General features: G+C 34.0%; 1 protein-coding gene across 14 annotated transcripts in view; it reads right to left on the bottom strand.

The window, feature by feature from the left end:
- The window catches only part of ADGRL3 (adhesion G protein-coupled receptor L3), an 846,536-nt gene that overhangs the window by 543,628 nt on the left and 282,601 nt on the right, over positions 1 to 20,307 (bottom strand). For all 14 annotated transcript variants that reach the window (XM_047719410.1, XM_047719413.1, XM_047719415.1 and 11 more), the window contains exon 3: positions 1,296 to 1,522. In XM_047719410.1, the coding sequence (XP_047575366.1) occupies positions 1,296 to 1,350 (55 nt within the window). In that variant the 5' untranslated portion in view covers positions 1,351 to 1,522. The remainder of the gene's footprint in view (positions 1 to 1,295; positions 1,523 to 20,307) is intronic.

Below are 20,307 nucleotides of genomic sequence, written 5' to 3'. Positions count from 1 at the left end.
GTATGCTATTTATTTAATCCTCAAAACAACCTTATGAGTGAGGCATCCTTATAACATCAAAACCTAATTAGAATTATCTTTAGATATACAGATTATTAGAAAAACACTTGTTTAAAGGGACATAATTTTTTTTATTGTCTCTTGCCACCAAATGTTCTATGTACTCAAGTACATGGAAGTAAGTGCTCCATCACTATATGAATTAAGGAAACACTCTGAATTTTTTTTTTTTTACAAATTTACATCATTTAAAACTGGATGGTTAAATTGTTTTACTTTAATATCTTTAAAAAAGAAGTACCTTATATTGTAAATACTTAGAAAAAATGTGTTAAATCAGGAAAACTTTAGAAGAAAACATCAAAAGACACAGAAGGTAGTTTATCCAGTTTTTATAATGACAGCAAAATGTAATTCACATTGAAATAAGTGTATGGGCCAAATTCGGAATTGTATCAGTGATAAACTACAGTAGATTTTTGTAGTCAATTAAAAAAACCAAAAGTGAGCTAAAAGAGCCTAAAATCTGGTCTCAGGTACTTGCTACATCCTAATATTCTGAGACCTCCAAAGCAGTGCCAAAGAGAGCTGTGTCCCTTTCTTTGGCATCATTACCATTAATGTATGAGGTAGTAACTATATTATACCATTTTCATCTAAGTGCAAAACCAATGATGATTAGTAGAAAACTTTAAATTGTCAGTAAGAAATATAAATGTAGACTTTGCCAGTTGTTAGAAAGATTCAGTGAATATTATACTAAGTTGTACATAATTTATTAATTATTTTTTATAAAATTTGCAAAGATCTAGCATTTAACTATCATATTTATGTTATCAATACTGATATGTCTAAATGAACAAAGTATATGGTTTTTTATGAGTTGATTAGCATGTTTCAGTAAAATTAACTTTCAACATACGTTCATATCACTTTGGCCTTTTTTTTTTTCTTGCACTAAAATGTATATATATGAAAAAAAATTCTTTTTTAAATGAGCAGTTTACTTTGTATTCTGTGTATTAAAGATGGAAAAGAGTAGCCAACATTGAAAGCTCTTAAAAATAACAAAGAATTGGCTATGCACACATTTCAAAATCTACTTTCAGAAATCAAACTCAAGGTTGTATTTACTGCAACTGATGGTACATATTATGGCCTTTTAAATTTAACTTACTTCTATGAATATATCATAGGCAAAAGCTGCTAAAGCCCTGAGCAGATTTAGAAGAAAGTACCTAGTGCAAATAGTGACAACATAAAGCTTCACACAAAAATCTAATTAAAGGTCTTACCTTGAATGATTGGTGCAGTCAGCACCATGAAGACTAGTAGCTGTGATGGCCACATGGTTGTGTACCGGGGCGAGAGAGTGCCTCAAAAGTGAGTGTTCCCAGCGTGAAATGAAATAAGTGTCTTTCTGGTTCCTCTTCTGTATTCCAAGACCGATGATTTAAAAAAAAAAAAAAAATCCCACAAAAAAATTTCTCAAAAACAAACACCAATATCCCAAATTTGAATCCTGCAAACAAGGAAAAAAGAATGGGTTATCAAATACAAGTTTTCTCATCTGAATTCCTTGACGATGACGATTTATTTGCTGACTAGAACATCTGTATAACCTTCCTCCCTTGTTCACATTAATTTACACAGGCATCATATAGAAAAATGATTAAGTAACCTAAAGGACAATACTTATGCATGTACCACATAGAGTTTATTTCTCAACCCACAAACGGAATGAAATAAATAATTCAGTCTCACTGAAAATATTAATATAAATATGCCATATCAATTTAGATAATAATAAATTAGTAATTGATTTGTATAATTTGTAAATCTGTATAAATAGAGTTGGGCCTTCCTTTGTATACACACTTCTCACAAATACAATTTTTACGAATATTAGAACAGTAAAAATAAAAAATTAATTCATTACCATTATTCTAAATTTAAAACAAACAAAAAGTTAAATTGTATGATTCTTACTTTCATCCCAACCCCCAATATTCAATTCAGAAATTATTCTATGTTTTAACTATATTACTTTTCAAAGCATCCTTGTAAGTTAATTTATGAAGATCCTAGATTTATGTTAATTAATTATGCTCAAACATGGCCAATTCATTCAAAAGGGGTTTATTGAGTGCCTAGTGAAATAGGGCTAGGAACACAAGAACTGAATAAAACATGCAAACTATTCTCAAAGACATTACAATTTAAGATGAGGAATGTTGCTCAAATTTTAAAAATACATATAAGACATTAAAAAATATAGCCTTAAGAAACTTACTTTCCTGAACCTAGATGTCCATCAACAGATGAACGGATAAAGAGGAGGTGATACACACACACACACACACACACACACACACACACACACACACTGGAATACTATGCAGTCATCAAAAGAAATGAAAATTTGACATTTGCAACAATGTGGATGGAACTAGAAGGTATCATGCTGAGAAAATAAGTCCATCAGAGAAAGACAAATAGACAATCTCCCTGATATGAGGAATTTGAGAGGCAGAGTGGAGGGTTTGGGGGGTAGGGAAGGAAAAAAATGAAACAAGATGGGATCAGGAGAGAGACAAACCTTAAGAGACTCTTAATCTCACAAAACAAACTGAGGGTTGCTGGGGGGAGGGCGAGTGTGGAGAAGGGGGTTGGGGTTATGGACACTGGGGAGGCTATGTGCTATGGTGAGTGCTGTGAAGTGTGTAAGACTGATGATTCACACACCTGTATACTTGGGGCAAATAATACATTATATGTTAATGGAAATAATTAAAAAAAAAAGAAAGAAAGAAAGAAAGAAATGTACTTTCCTGAATCAAACTTACATGGCTGCCTTCTCTTAAAGACTGCACAGATTTATCTTAAGAAGCAGAACTACTGAAGGAGTATGACCCAAATTTTGAGGATGTCTTTTATAGTCAGCACCTTTAAAACAGATCAATCAGTACAAACTGGGTTGTTCTCCTTTCCTTTTCCCATTCCCTCTCTGTCTCTGTCTCTTTCTCTCTCCTGGTGATATTAAAAACAATTTCATATTTTGAGTATAAATTTTAAAAATTTTTGGAAAGGGTTATACAAAATAGTGATAGCTTACTTTAGAGTCCATTAATAAACCTCATTCTGACAAAATAAATGCCAAAAATTTCTGAAATACGTGCCTTAGTTATAAGGCAAAATTACACAGATTTATGTGAATTTCTGGCATTGTTATTTATTGCATGCTAATTGAAAAGACAGATTCTGGAGCAAGACCTCCCAATATCAATTACTAGCTCTACAGTACTGTGACCTTGGGCAACTCATTTAAGCACTCAGTGCCTCAGTTCCCTCTGTTAGTGGAGGGAGTAATATTACTTGATATGACTATATGACATTAAGTGAGTTAAAATTTGGAATCTTGAATTCTATAAAATACCTAAAAATGTGCACTTCCCTGAAGGGTGTCTAGGACATTAAGTGTTATTATATCTTAACAAGTATCATACATCTCGTTAGTTTTTTATTTTACCCTACTGATTCTTTTAACATGTATGTGTAAGAAGCAAGATCATTCAATAATTTAGCTTAAAAATATTTTTGAGTCACTATTGTATAAACCGGCTCCAAGAACACTATATCTGAATATAACAGATTGAAAAAAGTTTTAATCTCACAGGCACATTGTAATAAAATGAAGTTTATAACAGACAATCTCATAATATTTTACTTTTACAAATAGGAAAAGTTTTGATGAGGGAAAAAAAGTGGTTGAGATAAAAGAGAAACTATGTGGAAAGGAATCTTGTGAAATAGTTTCATCTCACTTTTTTCTTATGCACACTCTGACTTACAAGAAATTATTCAGAACTTCTTAATTGCCATAAATTTGTAACTCTTTCCAAGAAATAACTTTTGAAAAAAAAATGCTAATTTAAAATATCATTAACATACATGTAATAATTAATGGACATTTTAAAAAGGATACTAAAAAGATTGATACATCATCCAGTAAACAATGCCTCCATACTCTCAACATTCAGATACCGTGTCTTTTCCTACCTCTATGCCCATTGAACAGGAGTGTCAAAAATAAGCATTAGATGTGTGTATGCACATAGACACACACAAACATGTACATAAACATACATAAATATATACAGAACTGCTTTGCCACTGGAAATAATTCTGGGCAGCTAATAGGTGAATTATTTATTTGTTACCTAAAAAATATATGCTAAAGATTAACCATAGTAGATATTGAGAATGCAGATGATGCAGAACAATTTTTTCACAACTCACACTGGAGTGGGAAAAACAGAACATAGGAAATGAAGTCACAAGATAAAGAGAAGAATAAACATAATTTGAGTACCTATCATATGCCGAGCAGTGTTCTATATACTATACAATCATCTGATTTAATTCTCCATACAAATCTATAAAGCAGATAATATCATCTCATGTTTACTGAGGAGGAAAATCAGAAATGTTATGCAGCAAGAATTTCAAAACAAATGTCTGATTCTAAACCAATGTTCTTTGCTCCTTCTATAGTAGACATAATTAAGAAAATATAAGAGGATAATCAAGGGTATTAATTGTGCAAAAGAAGGGGACAATGTAGCAAGTTTTCAAAATAATACTTAGGTGTTTCTTAAAAATGTTACTAGATTTTGAGGAGTGGAGGACATGGAACCGCATGGATATATTAGGTAGGAAGAGAGAGACAAAGAGAAAAGAGAAGACATGTTTAAAGCAAACCAGGCTCATTATAACATTGTATCCTTTGGAGGAAGAGAGAAAGTTATTTCCATAGTGAAATGTGAGTATTGCTATCATGAAGTCCGCTTTTGGTGAAATCCAGAAGAGTTTATTTCATATGATATGTATTTCCACAGTGATGAGACAGTGAGAGAAAGCTACTTTATAGAAAGGGTAAGAAAAATGAAAGGAGAAGAAAATGCATATTATTCATAATAATGATTTAAGATACCACAATAGGACATAAAACCATTTTCACATTGAAGTTGGGCATAGGAATTTGTTTTCTTGATTATTGTGTAAACAGAGCTGGGGAAAGGAAATGAAAAGAGTAGAAGCTATTATTTAAAGATGGTAACATGTTCTTACACTCCAGCATCACCGTCTGGCTACCATTCATCCACAGCCCCAAAATAATGTGTTAATTTGGGAGTACATTTAAGAAAATTGCAATAATTAAACTACATAAAATTTAATGGATAATTTCAAAGATAAGATTGCTCATAATACATAGAAAGATAAACCATTAATGTTTGAATGCTAACATTAAAAAAATACCAGAAAACTTTCTGGGATTTTTTTTCCTAATTTATATGTTATTAACCACCAAAACAATCAGTTTTACATAAAAGGGATTTCCACTGAAGACATTTCTGAAACAGAGTTCAAAAACACATAGAAAAGAAAAACCAGGAGAAAGCATTAGAGACTGATTAAGTCACATAAACAAGAAAAATACTCATAAAAAGATTTCCTAATGACATGAAGCATTTAACAAGTCAACTTCAAAATACATTTCCATCTCCAATAAAATTTCTTTCACCGTCTCTATGAACTACGCACTGTGCTCACACTATGAGATCAAGGAGGAGAGTGAACAGAATTCTAAAATATAACAGCCCTTTTAAAACCCCTTGCAGTAAAATATAAATGCTAAAAGATATATTCACCAATAATGACAGTGCTGTGCAAAATGTGGTATGTGTTACATGAGATGCTCTAGGAACAGAAAATGAAAAGCTGTCAGATTTTCCTTGCTAAATGCAAGGGATTTAAAATTACACCTGACACAAACTGATGATTGCCACAAGGGAGGGAAGTAGGTGGGTAATGGGCACAATGGGCAAAAGGGAGTGGGAGATACAGGCCTCCAGTGATGAAATGAGTTAAGTCACAGGAATAAAAGGTATAGTACAGGGAATATAGTCAAGGGTACTGTAATAGTACCCTTGTATGGTATAGCGTTGTATGGTGACAGATAGTGGCTGCACCTATGGTCTGCATAGCCTAACATCGAGACTTATCCAAGCCCAGGTCAGGTATGTGCACTCTCCTTGAGAATTCTATAGCTGAACAATGCACACTAAAATAATGTGAGGTTTCATAAAGAAGAATTTTCAGTGTTTCTCATGTTTCAAATGTATGACTCATGACACTAATTTCCAATAATAAATCAACACACTGTTTTTTTTTTTAAAAGATTTTATTTATTTATTTGACAGAGAGAGATCACAAGTAGACGGAGAGGAAGGCAGAGAGAGAGAGAGAGGGAAGCAGGCTTCTCGCTGAGCAGAGAGCCCGATGCGGGACTCGATCCCAGGACCCTGAGATCATGACCTGAGCCGAAGGCAGCGGCTTAACCCACTGAGCCACCCAGGCGCCCCAACACACTAATGTTTTAAAAATCATTCTTGAAAGATGGCATTTCTAATTTTTATCAAAGATTACCACAATATGGTGAAAGTTTTGCCTGTTACCCTGTTAAACTTGCAAGGAATATATTCTAGTGTAGTCCTTGATTAGGTACTCCGGTTTAGACTTCCTCAAACAAAACTACCAAACTTCATTGCTCTTCAATTATTCAAATTTAAAAAGTGAGGTTGATTAAAGTATCCTAATTTACATTATTAATATTTAAGATTATAATTATGAAAGTGTGTGATTTGACTGAAGATTCACTAGAAGTTAAAAAAAAACACAACATGGAAAGATATTCTACAAGTATTTTACGTAACTAAAGCCTTTTCTCATAAACTGCACAGAAAATCCCTTATTTGTTAGATTTAGACCAACCTGCACTCACATCTAATACATTATACTGTGAAAATATCTGAACTTTTGTTATTGCTGAAACAAAAGTTCTATTAAATTTAGGGGTACCTGGGTGGTTGTAGTTGGTTAAGCAACTGCCTTTGGCTCAGTCAATGATCCCAGGTCCTGGGATCAAGCCCCACATCAAGCTCCATATTGAGCCCCATACGGGGCTCTTGGCTCAGCGGAGAGCCTGTTTCTCCCTCTCCCTCTGCCTGCTGCTCCCCTTGTGTGTGCTCACTCTCTTTTTCTCTCTATCTCAAATAAATAAATAAAATCTTAGAAAAAATAAACTTAAAACACTGATTTTATTTTGGGGAAACTCTCACCTTAAATTTTAGTGTCATAATTTGTATTTCCAGTTTAAGTTTTTGATATACACATTTTAAATCATATTTAAAAGATTTCACTTTTATTGTATATTTGCTTTCTTTCTACACTCCAAATAGATATTAGTATTACAATCTGAATCCTATTCATCTTGGAATTATTAGTTTCAGTTGAGCTACTATTAGTCACATTTCTGTAAAATAATTTACTCTCAATCTATTTCCAAGGAAAATGGCATTTTATTATTATATCTTTCACCTCATAATAATCTAGACAAGATACTAAAAACTTTTTGTAATATTTGTACATTTTCCCAAGTAATATATGTTCACTTATCACAAATTTTGTTAAGTACAAACTTTACTCCATATGAACTTTATAAATTTCAATTAATCTATGTTTTATTTTGCCTATTCACTTCTTTCTGTCATATAGGACTCTTTTTGTATGTGTTTGGCACATACCAGATGTGTCAAATGCCATGTGACTATTTAATAATTAATTGGTTTATGCTCCTACAACCCCACTGTTAATTATAATAAAGGAGTTTCCTATTTAACATAATGTTCTCCCTTCATTCCATATAGGGAAATCATAGCTATTAAATCAAGGGAAAAAATAAAAAGAATAAAACAACCTTATATAAAAATGTTTATAAATATCACTGGAGTGTTATCTGTATTCTTCCACAGTTAGTACATGGATTTGGACATTTGAATTATTTGAAGTTATATTCACTAACAAATCAAATATTTATCATGATCATTCTCCAGAAATTATCTTTTTATTGATATAAAATCACATATGGAAACTTATGAAAAGTAATATAAATATAAAGAAGATTAATCTAGCTATTTTATCATCTGTCACTACCTTAACAAGTAACTATCTGTCACAGAGCATCTGCGTAATCTGATTTACATGCACATAGCTCACTATGTTTATAAATAAGAGCCACCCACTGTTGCAGAGAACGGGGGATCCTCCTACACAGCTGGTGGGAATGCAAGCTGATGCAGCCACTCTGGAAAACAGTGTGGAGGTTCCTCAAAAGTTGAAACCAGAGCTACCTATGACCCAGCAATTGCACTACTAGGTATTTTCCCTAAAGATACAAATGTAGTGATAAGAAGGGGCACATACACCCCAAAGTTTACAGCAGCAATGTCCATAATAGCCAAATTATGAAAAGAGCCTAGATGCCCATCGACAGATGAATGGATAAAGAAGATGTTATAAATATACAATGAAATATTATTCAGCCATAAAAATTGCAGTCTTGGGGCACTTGGGTGGCTCAGTCATTAAGTGTCTGCCTTTGGCTTGGGTCATGATGCCAGGATCCTGGGATCCAACCCCGCATTGGGCTTCCTGTTTAGAGGGAAGCCTGCTTCTCCCTTCCCCACTCCTGCTGCTTGTGTTCCCTCTCTGCTATGTCATTCTCTGTCAAATAAATAAATAAAATCTTTTAAAAAAAATGAAATCTTGGGACGCCTGGGTGGCTCAGTGGGTTAGGCCTCTGCCTCCGGCTTGGGTCATGATCTCAGGGTCCTGGGATCGAGCCCCGCATCGGACTCTCTGCTCGGCGGTGAGCCTGCTTCCCCCTCTCTCTGCCTGCCTCTCTGCCTACTTGTGATCTCTCTCTGTCAAGTAAATAAATAAAATCTTTAAAAAAAAATGAAATCTTGCCATTTGCAATGACGTGGATGGACCTAGAGGGTATAATGCTAAGCGAAATAAGTCAATCAGAGAAAGACAATTATCATATGATCTCACTGATAGGTGGAATTTAAGAAATAAGGCAGAGGATCATAGGGGAAGAGAGGAATTAATGAAACAAGATGAAACCAGAGAGGGAGATAAACCATAAGAGACTCTTAATCTCTGGAAACAAACAGGGTTGCTGGAATGGAGCGGGGTGGGAGGGATGGGGTGGCTGGGTGATGGACACTGCGGAGGGTATGTGCTATGGAGAGTGCTGTGAATTTTGTGAGTCTGATGAATTGCAGACCCGTACCCCTGAAACTAATAATACATTATATGTTAATAAAAAAAGAGCCATCCATTATAACCAAAAAGAGCCAAGTGTTTTTGATAAATATTAATTTAATAAGATTGGAAATTATATTTCACCTAAAGTATTTAGTCATGCATAGATGCTTAGATGAGAGGCTTTAATACCCATTATTCAAATTTAAAATTATAAGATTTCAATTATTTACTTGTATTGCATAATCATAAGCAGATATACAGCAATGCTTCATAGTGTATGTCCTATGAAATGACAGATGACCTTTTCTCTCAAAAGTGCCTTTCCAAAAGCAGTTCTACATGGAAGACTCTTTCTGATATGGATGGAAACTCTGTGAAACAGTTAACTCTTAAGGAAAAGAAGCAGGGCAGCAAGATGAGAGAGCAGACTATAAGACGGCTTCCCCCATCACAATCCTATAATATATTGAAATATTTGGTGTGATCATCACTGGGTAGATGCAAAAAATGTCAGGTATAATTGACAGTTTCTGAAACCTCTACGTATTGTGTTTCTTTTCAAGTTTTCTTGGTGTTTGCTGAAAGGATAGTCTACTATCTTTTAACCAAGAGGGTACATGTGAGTATACTATTAGCTTTGGTCCTATTGATCATATTTTTATTTATTTACTTACTTACTTTTAAAGATTTTATTTATTTGACAGACAGAGATCACAAGAGGCAGAGATGCAGGCAGAGAGAGAGGAGGGGAAGCAGACTCCCTGCTGAGCCACCCAGGCACCCCCATATTAGTTTTTTTTTTTTAATTAAACACTTTTTCTTAACATTTTGACTCGGAAAGCAAAAGCACTGCTATAAAGTTAAGGATCTTTTCTGTCTTTATTTATGAACTCAAAAGCCATTATACTACTACATTACTAATAAAAAAGTACTTAACCAGCAAGTGGGTTGGGTTAAATAGGATATGGGATTAAGGTACACACTGGTTGTGATGAGTACTGGGTGACATACAGAAGTGTTACGTTAACTACACTGTACACCTGAAACTAATGTAACACTATAAACTAACTGGAATTTAAATACAAACTTAAAAAAACTGAGGCACTTTGGTGGCTCAGTCAGTTAAGCGTCTTACTTTTAATTTAGGCTCAGGTCATGAACTCAGGGTCCAAGGATCCAACCCTAAGTTGGGCTTTCCACTTAGCAAGGATTCTGCTTATCTCCCTCTCCCTCTGACCCTCCTCCTGCTCTTTCTCTCTCTCCCACACTCAAATTTCAAAAAAACTTTAAAAAAAAATTTAAAGGGGCACCTGGGTGGCTCAGTCATTAAGTGTCTGCCTTCAGCTCAGGTGGTGACCACAGGGTCCTGGGATCGAGTCCTACATCGGGTTCCCTGCTCAGTGGAGACTCTGCTTCTCTCTCTCCCACTCCCCCGGCTTGTTTTCCCTCTCTTGCTATCATTCTTTCTGTGTCAAATAAATAAATAAAGTCTTTTTTTTTTTTAATTTAAAAAGAAAAACAAAATAAAAAGTTTACATAGATTAAAGCCAAAACAGAACAAAAGAAAAGACTCGGAAATACTCAAAAAGAAAACGTGATAGCTATGTGGATGAATCACATATCCTACTGATATTTGACTGGTCCTACTATGTTTCATAGAGGGTCCTGTGTTTTTAGCCACCCTACGGCACGTGCAGAATCTTGAATGTGCTCTTTTCTCATCTTTGAGCCTCCTTTCTCTTTCTTATAACTTTACTCATTCTTCAAACTGCAATTAAACATCTTTTCCTGGGAAACTTCCCTTTCTTCTTCCTTATACTCTGACTGCCTAACACTGGGCCAAGCACTAGGTATCCAATAAATTTTAAAACAACCAATAAATGATATAGGGATCAATGCTAGTGTTGAGAAAATTCTCTTCCTTTCCATTGGAAAAAGGCATTGGGAGGAGACATAGTTTCACAGATGAGGAAAAAAGGGAATACATGAAGAATATAAAATTCCTATACATGAATTCACTTTTAGAATCACATAAAAATTGAGTTTCTGATTAAAAAAAAGCTGGAACAAGGTGAATATTCAACTACATATCTACAATTGTGTGTGAGGTACTAAATTATTTGCATCAAAATTTTTTTACAAAAGTATTTAACTATAGAGTAGCAATAAGGAGCTGAATAATTTAGTAATAATACTTTCTTAAATAGTGTTAGATCCCTTTGGAGACTCAGGAGACAGATACATAATCATCTTATTATGCAATATTTTTTTAAAAATATTGAATTCAATCTACCTACACATGTATTTCTTTGGCAATGTATACCAAGAGATCTTCAGTGAATGCAAACAATATAAACTATTTTTGGTCGTAGAAGATATGCCATATATATAACATACATCTATGTTATATATATGTTACACATATGTTATATATATGGCATGATTTTTGCATTGTAGAAAGGAGCAGAAGAACAGGAAGAGAACAATGCAGAGGAAGGACAGAGAAGGAGAAGAGATAACACAGGAAATAGAAATAATAAAATATAAATCTAAATATCATAAAGAAGAGAGTTTAAAAAAATAGAGGAAATAATCAAGCTTGGAAGATCCGGAAGACCTCTAAGAAGAAAATGGCAATTGTGCTAGAATGTGAAGAAATGAGTAAAATGAGTAAGATTTCACTAAGTAGTGACTGAAGGATAAACGTTCTGGGTTAAGAGTTGGTATGAAAAAAGTTAAATATGATTTTTTAATACTTAAAGGCAAAAATCAAGTTAATACATAAAATTCACTGCACGCACTGTCTTTTAAGAATGAGTAAATATTTGGGGGCGCCCAGGTGGTTCAGTTGGTTGATCATCTGCCTTCAGTTCAGGCCATGATCCCAGGGTCCTGGGATCAAGCCCCACATCAGGCTTCCTGCTCAGAAGTGAGTTTGTTTCTTCCTCTCCCTCTGCTTATTTATGCTTGCTCATTCTCTCTCAAATAAATACAATCTTTAAAAAAAAGAATCAGTAAATTTTTTTTTAATTTTTAAGATTTTATTTTTTTATTTGACAGACAGAGATCACAAGTAGGCAGAGAGGCAGGCAGAAAGAGAGGGGAAAGCAAGCTCCCAGCTGAGCAGAGAGCCCGATGCGGGACTCGATCCCAGGACCCTGGGAACATGACCTGAGCTGAAGGCAGAGGCTTTAACCCACTGAGCCACCCAGGTGCCCCCAGAATCAGTAAATATTTATAGTGAATATGTTCCCAAAATTTTTATAATCCTCTATATTGCTCCTAAACACTCGAACATTTTGTTCTGAATTTAATTTGTGTAAATGATCTCTGGTTTGAAATAAAGAGGTTGAGTTAATAGAGGTATTAACTGAAATGGAGATATTACATGAATCATTAAATTAATGAACTAATATTTAGATAGTACCTAAGATGATACCACACAAAGATAATGCAGTCTCCACTTTTCAAACTTGCCTAGGACTGCTTAGTGGCTATCATGCTATTTGAGATCAAATGCTGATTCCAGAGAATCACTACGCTTTTAGATACAATGGTATTCTCATACATTTGGCAATGCATTACTACCAAATAACAAACTATAACTGTATTATTTATCTTTATAGATGTATATTTTATACCATTGAAGTCAAATGCAACCTGGAAGAAACTTCACACACACTCTGTATGTATATGGCTTGACTTAGAACTGGACGTGGCTGTATTTTTCTTAATCCTTTACTACTGTATAAAAAAAAAATGTAAGCTCCTGTCTTCAAGTATTAAATACTACCTAAGTCAGAGCCATAAGACGCAAAAAGAATAGAAGGTACAACATCAACTTTGGAGTGAGAAAAAGTGCTAAGTCTTCCCTCTTCAAACTATGAGCTGTATGGCCACAGGCAGATTACTTCAAACTTCTATACCCTAATGTTCACATCTGAAATTAATCCATATTCCACCAGGTGGTTACAAGGCTTAAATAAAGGAAATTTTATTTTATATACATATGTACGTATATATGTATATATAATCTATAAAGATTCTTGGCAAGAGTCAACATTCAATAAGTGGAAAAAAATCTTTCTTTTCATTTAATAAAAGGTTTTAAATGCAAAAGCAGGGTTATAAATGGTAAATGAGATTATATTTGGAGGTGAGTAGTACAGAACATTTGATACAAGTTTGTAAGTGCTTAAGCAGGAAAGTGGTAGGATGAGAAGGTACACTAGAAACACTGCTTTTACATTAAATGGGTAGGGGTATATAGAAGAAAATGGAGGGGAAAGAAAAAATACCTTAGGTTAATGGTGTCAATGACAATATTTGCCAGAGTTATATGGTGGGAGTTTGCAGTGACCTACAAGTCAAGAATTGTGATTTAAAACATAGATTATTTGAAGAAAGTTAAGACAACAATTTTTCAAGTTGTAGAAATACCACAGTTACGTGTTTTTCGAGGCAGGGAGGAAAAATAAATCAGGATGGGAAATAGAAGGAAAAAACAGAGAAGGGGCAGAGAAGATACAGGAAAAAAGTTAATACAACTGGAAGCAGGAATTGTAGTTTAGAAATAAAACTGCATTTTCCTACTACTTTTAGTCAAGCCATTCCTCCCTCATTTCTTCCCCATCTCCTCCACAAGTTTCGAAGAGGTCAGAGCACAGAAAGACTTGCTTATATTCAATTATTTTTTTTTTAAATGTTACTTGCTTTTACTACACTTTTCAAGCAAGGAAATGCTAAATCTCAAAACTCAAAGACTAGCAAATGACTTTTCTCACTGCTTAAGTAAAACACCTATCTCCTTATAATTATATTTCAAACAGAGATTGATGCTATGTTAGAAAACAAGTAATCTAGGAAGGTGATTTTAATAAGAAAGTTCTCTAGAGTAAAAGTCCCATGTAATTGTCTTTCAGATAATGTTATAATCTAATAAATGTCTATTAATGTTTAGGAACAAATTTGGATTTAATGAACATGGCTATTTTTGGCTTTAGGGCAGCATATCATTTAACCATGAAACAGATTGTTTTACACAGAACCATTTTCTTGAGAAGTGAGAAGTGTCCTTGAGTTAACCTCTTCCCCGAGATCCTACAAAGAATTTGATTGAAGTCTGTTTCCAACAGGCTCCGAATAAGAGAATATTTGTTTCCACTAATGTGTGCAATTGGAAATAAAATAAGTTTGAAAATAAGGTAAGCAAAAATAATGACATTAAAGCAACTAGTTTGGAAAACAACTGCTTTAAGTTAGATCAAATTAAAAAGTAGATCTTATACTCTTTCCATATATCTGATTTGTAAAATAGATCCTTTACTTCACTTTTCAAGAATAAAATTACAGTTGACTCTTGCACAAAGCAGGGGTTGGGGGCAATGATTGTGTGCAATCAGAAATCCAGATATAACTGTGGATCCCTCAAAACTTCACTACTAGTATCCTTACCAATAACATAAACAGTTAACATATTTTTGCTTGCTATATGTATCATACACTGTATATTCTTACAATAAAGCTAGAAAAAAGAAAATATGAAGAAAATCATAAGGAAGAGAAAATATATTTACAGTATTACACCATATTTATTGGAGAAAAAAATCCATGCTTAAGTGGACCCAGGGTAGTTCAAGCCCATGTTGTTAAAAAGTCATCTATACTCCTAAAAATCTCAACTTTTTATTATCAATATTAGCTGTTAAAATATGTCTGAATGAAAAAAAAATAAGTCTGAATGAACATGACTATTATGTAAAAGAATATTCAAAAAATCAACAATTCCTTTATAATATGTCATTTATGATTAGAATCAAGGATTGATTTTTATGTTTCCAAGAGAAGCTGAAACCAGGAAGGGCACAAAAACTATACTTAAAACATTCAGAATATAAAAAATATCTACTTCAAGGTAAATAATTCCATTTCTAATAGGAGCATGGGAATCTATTCCAAAACCTACAGTGCAGCAGGCAAAACAGTCCTGCTCATAACAATAAACACATACTGTGCCCTTATATATTAGGCACTGTCCTAAGAGCTCTCCACATATTAACTCATTTCACTGATTTTAAATATAAACATTATTGTTATTCCTATAGAACTCTAAAGAAGGGACCTATTATCATACCTACTTAACCAATGAGGAAACTCAGGGACCAAGAGCTAGCTGAGGTCCTATAGCTAAAAATGAACAAGCCCAGATTTACATCTGAACAGTCTAAACCTGTGGCTTGTGGTTCATTCATGTGATCCTGCCATGTCTCATCATGTCTACTCATCACGGATTCCACAGCAGACCTACTAGGAGCCCCGTGTTGGTGTCCCCCCAGAGTTCACATGTTCAATCCTAATGCCCAAAGTGATAGTATTTGCAGGGGGAGACTCTGGTAAAAAATTAGGTCACAAGAATGGAAACCTTAGGAATGGGATTAGTACCTTTATAAAAGAAACCCCAGAGAGGTTTCCAGGCCCCTCCATGATATAAGGTTACAGAGAGAACCCAGCTGTCAATAACCCAGAAAGTGAGCTATCACCATGCTGGCACCCTGATCTTGGGCTTCCATTCTCCAGAACTGTGAGAAATAAACTTCTGTCCTTTGTTAGACTATGGTATTTTTGCTATAAATTCCTGTGCTAACACAACCCTGTATGTAAATGTAAGGTGCTTTTAGTTATGCAAGATTAGTGTTTAATTTCATTCACCTCATTCATTTTATTCATCTCATTCATGAGATGGAGAGCTAGGATACATCCAAACTTCAGATTGAGAGAATCATGACAGAAACCCTTCATTATCTTCACTGTTAAATAATTCCTACCTAGCATCATGTATGTCTTTGGTACATTTGAATAGATACCAATGACCATTTCATTCATGCTTTTTTTTGGATGAGTGAGGGGTTGAGACCACAGACTATATTAGGTGACTAACCCAGAAATGATGATCCAGGAGGTTCTTAGGTGCCAAGCAAGTCCTTCTTAAATTATACAGAAAGCTGAAAATAATCAGGGAAAAATAAATAAAAAGATATCTCCCAAATAAAATGTTGAAGATTTCAAAAACTATCAATCTCATTCCAGTCAGCATGACTATTAAATTCATTTAATTAAATTTTTCCCAAAAAGGGAACTGAGTGTTACTGCGGGGGTGGGGGGGAATACCACCACCACCAAAACACCAGATGTATCTTCAAATTGTTTGTGACTTTGTTAGAATTGTTTGTGACTTTGTCATACTTATTTTAATGTCCAGAATCAAATAAACAGGGGCACCTGGGCTGTTGGTTAAGCTTGACTCTTGATTTTGGCTCAGGTCATGATCTCAGCGTCCTGGGATCTAGCCCCACATTGGGCTTCATGCTCAGTGGGGAGTCGGCTTGGGATTCCCTTTCTGTCTCACTTTGACCCAACCCCCCCTCGGATAAATAAAAAATCTTAAAAATAAAAAATCAAATCAACAAACGAACAATCAAGTTAATCTAAAATGTTTCCAATATTTGTTGGATATTTATTATCTACAGAGGATTTATGATTGGGCTAAATTAGTATTGTCTTATGTTATTTTCTTTTTGGCAATTTTATAACTGAAATCACCTGAGTACAAGATTGAAAACCATGATAATATACTCGATCTAGTGTAAATCTGTGTTATAATTAAAGTTCCAGGGTTTGATTTAAACTAACAAAATCACATTTTCTCCTATAACAATCTAAAACATATCATCAGTGCAAATAGCACTACAGTTGAGATTGGTTAAAAAGTTATATCCATAGCTGAGAATAATGAACTTTATTATTTATTATTTTATTATTATTATTATTATTATTATTTTATTCATTTGACAGAAAGAGACACAGCAAAAGAGGGAACACAAGCAGGGGAGTGGGAGAGGGAGAAGCAGGCTTCCAACCAAGCAGGGAGCCGGATGCGGGGCTGCATCCCAGGACCCTGGGATCATGACCTGAGCCGAAGGCAGATACTTAAGACTGAGCCACTCAGGTTCCCAGAACAATGAACTTTAAACATCACATCTGATGACCTGAATCATATCAAGTCACATTAATGAATTCAGGGGCCTGAACTAGAAAACATCTCATTTCTTAACACCATCTCTCTAAAAACAATGCCCTTTACAAAGAAACTGACTTTAAAAATAAAGTCTAGAATACAGAAGCTATAAGAAATGAGGTAGTAATGTCAAATTCATTGTGTTCCAATTCATTCAGACAGATAAGGAAAAATACACATCTACTTACACTTTGAAGATTTTCCAAAACCGAGAGGAATGTAGGGGGGAGTTAAATCTCATTATGAGCTAGATGACTGTGTCAGAGTTTCACTGTGGCTTAGTTATCACAACTGGTCATTTCCATTCATCTCCTTCATACAAACATTTTGACTGTGAACCCGATATTCACATTGTTAAAAATTTCTATATGTCTCGGGGTGCCTGGGTGGCTCAGTGGGTTAAACTTCTGCCTTCGGCTCAGGTCATGATCTCAGGGTCCTGGGATCGAGCCCCACATCGGGCTCTCTGCTCAGCAGGGAGCCTGCTTCCCCCCCTCTGTCTCTCTGCCTCTTGTTCTGCCTACTTGTGATCTTTCTCTCTGTCAAAGAAATAAATAAAATCTTTAAAACAAAATTTTAAAAAATTTCCATAAGTCTCCTTTTCAAAAGCAGTTTAAACAATATTGAAGGAAAAAATACAATACTGGAAACTTCTAAAAAATGTTGATATGAATAGAAATATCAACGCAGGGGCACCCGCGTGGCTCAGTGGGTTAAACCCCCTGCCTTCGGCTCAGGTCATGATCTCGGGGTCCTGGGACTGAGCCCCGCATCAGGCTCTCTGCTTAGCGGGGAGCCTGCTTCCTCCTCTCTCCCTCTCTGCCTGCCTCTCTGCTTACTTGTGATCTCTGTCAGGTAAATGAATAAAATCTTTTTTTAAAAAAATGTGTATCAGATAAGGTCTAAAAAGAATTCTTTTAGAACCTTCTTAAATAAAAAAGATATATATGTTTTAAATAATTTTCTTGAAAAATAAATAAATAAATAAATAAATAAATAATTTTCTTGAGATTATGAAAGGAATGTATTGTCTTTTGTGATCCATAAAGTATTCCAAAAAGCTTTTCCGTATTTCATTCCTTGTAGTTAGTATATCAGTAGCAACCAAGCAGGAGAAAAAATACACATGTTTTGAAATTATCTCATCTCAGTAGGGTACACCTGGATAGGTCTCAAATTAAACGTTTTCCTTAATGACCCATTAAAAGGAGTATCAGTGCCTAAAATACTCAAAGGGAGTCAGGGACCATTATTGTCAAGGGAGAGTTTCTAAGGTTGTAGTATATGATGCAATATTTCGCTGTAACTTTAGCCTGACTGGAAGTTTATTTAAACATATATTTATTGTTTTAAAATCAGTAAGATTCAGCATGACCCCAAGACACATTAAAAATATGACTGCATCAATACATTTTTATAGTAATGCTTTGATAATTAGCATTTATAGGTAGCTACCAGCTTGTGAAATGGGCCCTTTTATGAAAGTTAACTTTAAGATTGCTACTTGAATCCCAAAATGCATTCTTTGTGGGGAAGAGGAAAAAAAAAATCTAAAGTAAATAGAATATTTATAGTATAATGCATATAATTTAGTAGAAATAATCGTAACAGCTATTCTTTGGGGGTTCTTAGTAGGTGTTAATCCACTGACATCATTTTACATGTATTATTTCATTCTAAGCATTTTATCCTAATAATATAAAACAATTATGAGATGGGAGATATTGGCATTCTAGCTTTCAGGATAAAAAAGCCTATTTTCAAAAAAAAAAAAGCCTATTTTCCCATCAAGAATACCCCTCCTCAACTTCCAGAGCTTTAACTGGTTGGCAAAATAGCAACCAGGGTGTAAAAAGAAATCAGAATGAAACTATCCCTTTTTCCATTCATATTCTGTTTGTTCTATCACTGTAGAATTTGACATGGAATGGAGTAAGGAAAAACTAAAAAACATCAAATTAGGTGTGGGGAAAGTAAGTAAAAGATGCTGTGGAAAGAAAAAAAGAGAAAGAAAAAGAGAAAGAGGTCTTACTTAGATTCCCATAATTAAAGAATTTAATAACAGAATATGTATTTATTAATATACATATTTGCTCAGTTGTATATATGAAATAGATGTTATATAAACATATATATAATTATACAAAATAGCATATACTTCTTATTATACCATTTATTCATATTTTTATCCTATACATATTGCAACTCAAAATTATGGTGATTTTAATAAACTAGCAAAAGAGAATGCCTATGAATACATTAAAAGCTGTCACTAGTCAACTGTTCTATCTCAGTGAACCATCTGTTTATCTGCTGTATTTAATAATGGTGAAAATAAATGGCACCTCAAATTAAATAATGTCCAGCACTTATCATTTAGAAAATTACACTAACTCTTAAAAATATCTAAACAAATATTTTCTAATGTAGCAAGATAATAAAACTCATCAAATACAGTGACTTAACTAAGACAATTATTGTTATTCTTTTTTATATTTACTGTGCAAATAAAATCTGGTTATTACTAGGTCATTTTAGTAAAAATGAAAAAAGCATGAAATTCTTTAACTTGATTAAATCACATCATTGAGTTTATCATTATGTATTACTTAGATCACTGACAATTTTATAACTTGAGACCCTAGGTGTCTAAAATAAATGACTGCTCATTACCATAGCCAGTAAAATACTAGAGGTGTGTTAGGCGAATTTTCATTCTATACTCAAATAAAAATTGGTATATGTAAAAAAATTTGGTAAAAAACAAAAAGCCTTGGTTAAACTGAAGAACAATACAGAAGAAACTGAAGAAATGTGAAAGCAAATAAAGAGCTAACCACAAAAACTGGCATACTTAGAATACCTACCTAGACTTCTTAATGCTGCATCCTCTGACTTTCTGTACTTTCAAAGTGTTCAAAACCTACAACTTCAATGAAATCATCTCACTGACTTAAGCAAGATAGTATTTTATAGGATGACTTTTTAAAAAATTTCTCATTAGGTAATAAGATATGTTATATAATTATCCCCAAGTTATATTTAAATAAATTTAGGCC

The sequence above is a fragment of the Lutra lutra genome, chromosome 2 (assembly GCF_902655055.1).
Source record: "Lutra lutra chromosome 2, mLutLut1.2, whole genome shotgun sequence".
NCBI classification, from domain to species: Eukaryota; Metazoa; Chordata; class Mammalia; order Carnivora; family Mustelidae; genus Lutra; species Lutra lutra.
Note: the sequence above shows the minus strand (reverse complement) of the source record. Positions and strands in the feature narration are given on the sequence as shown.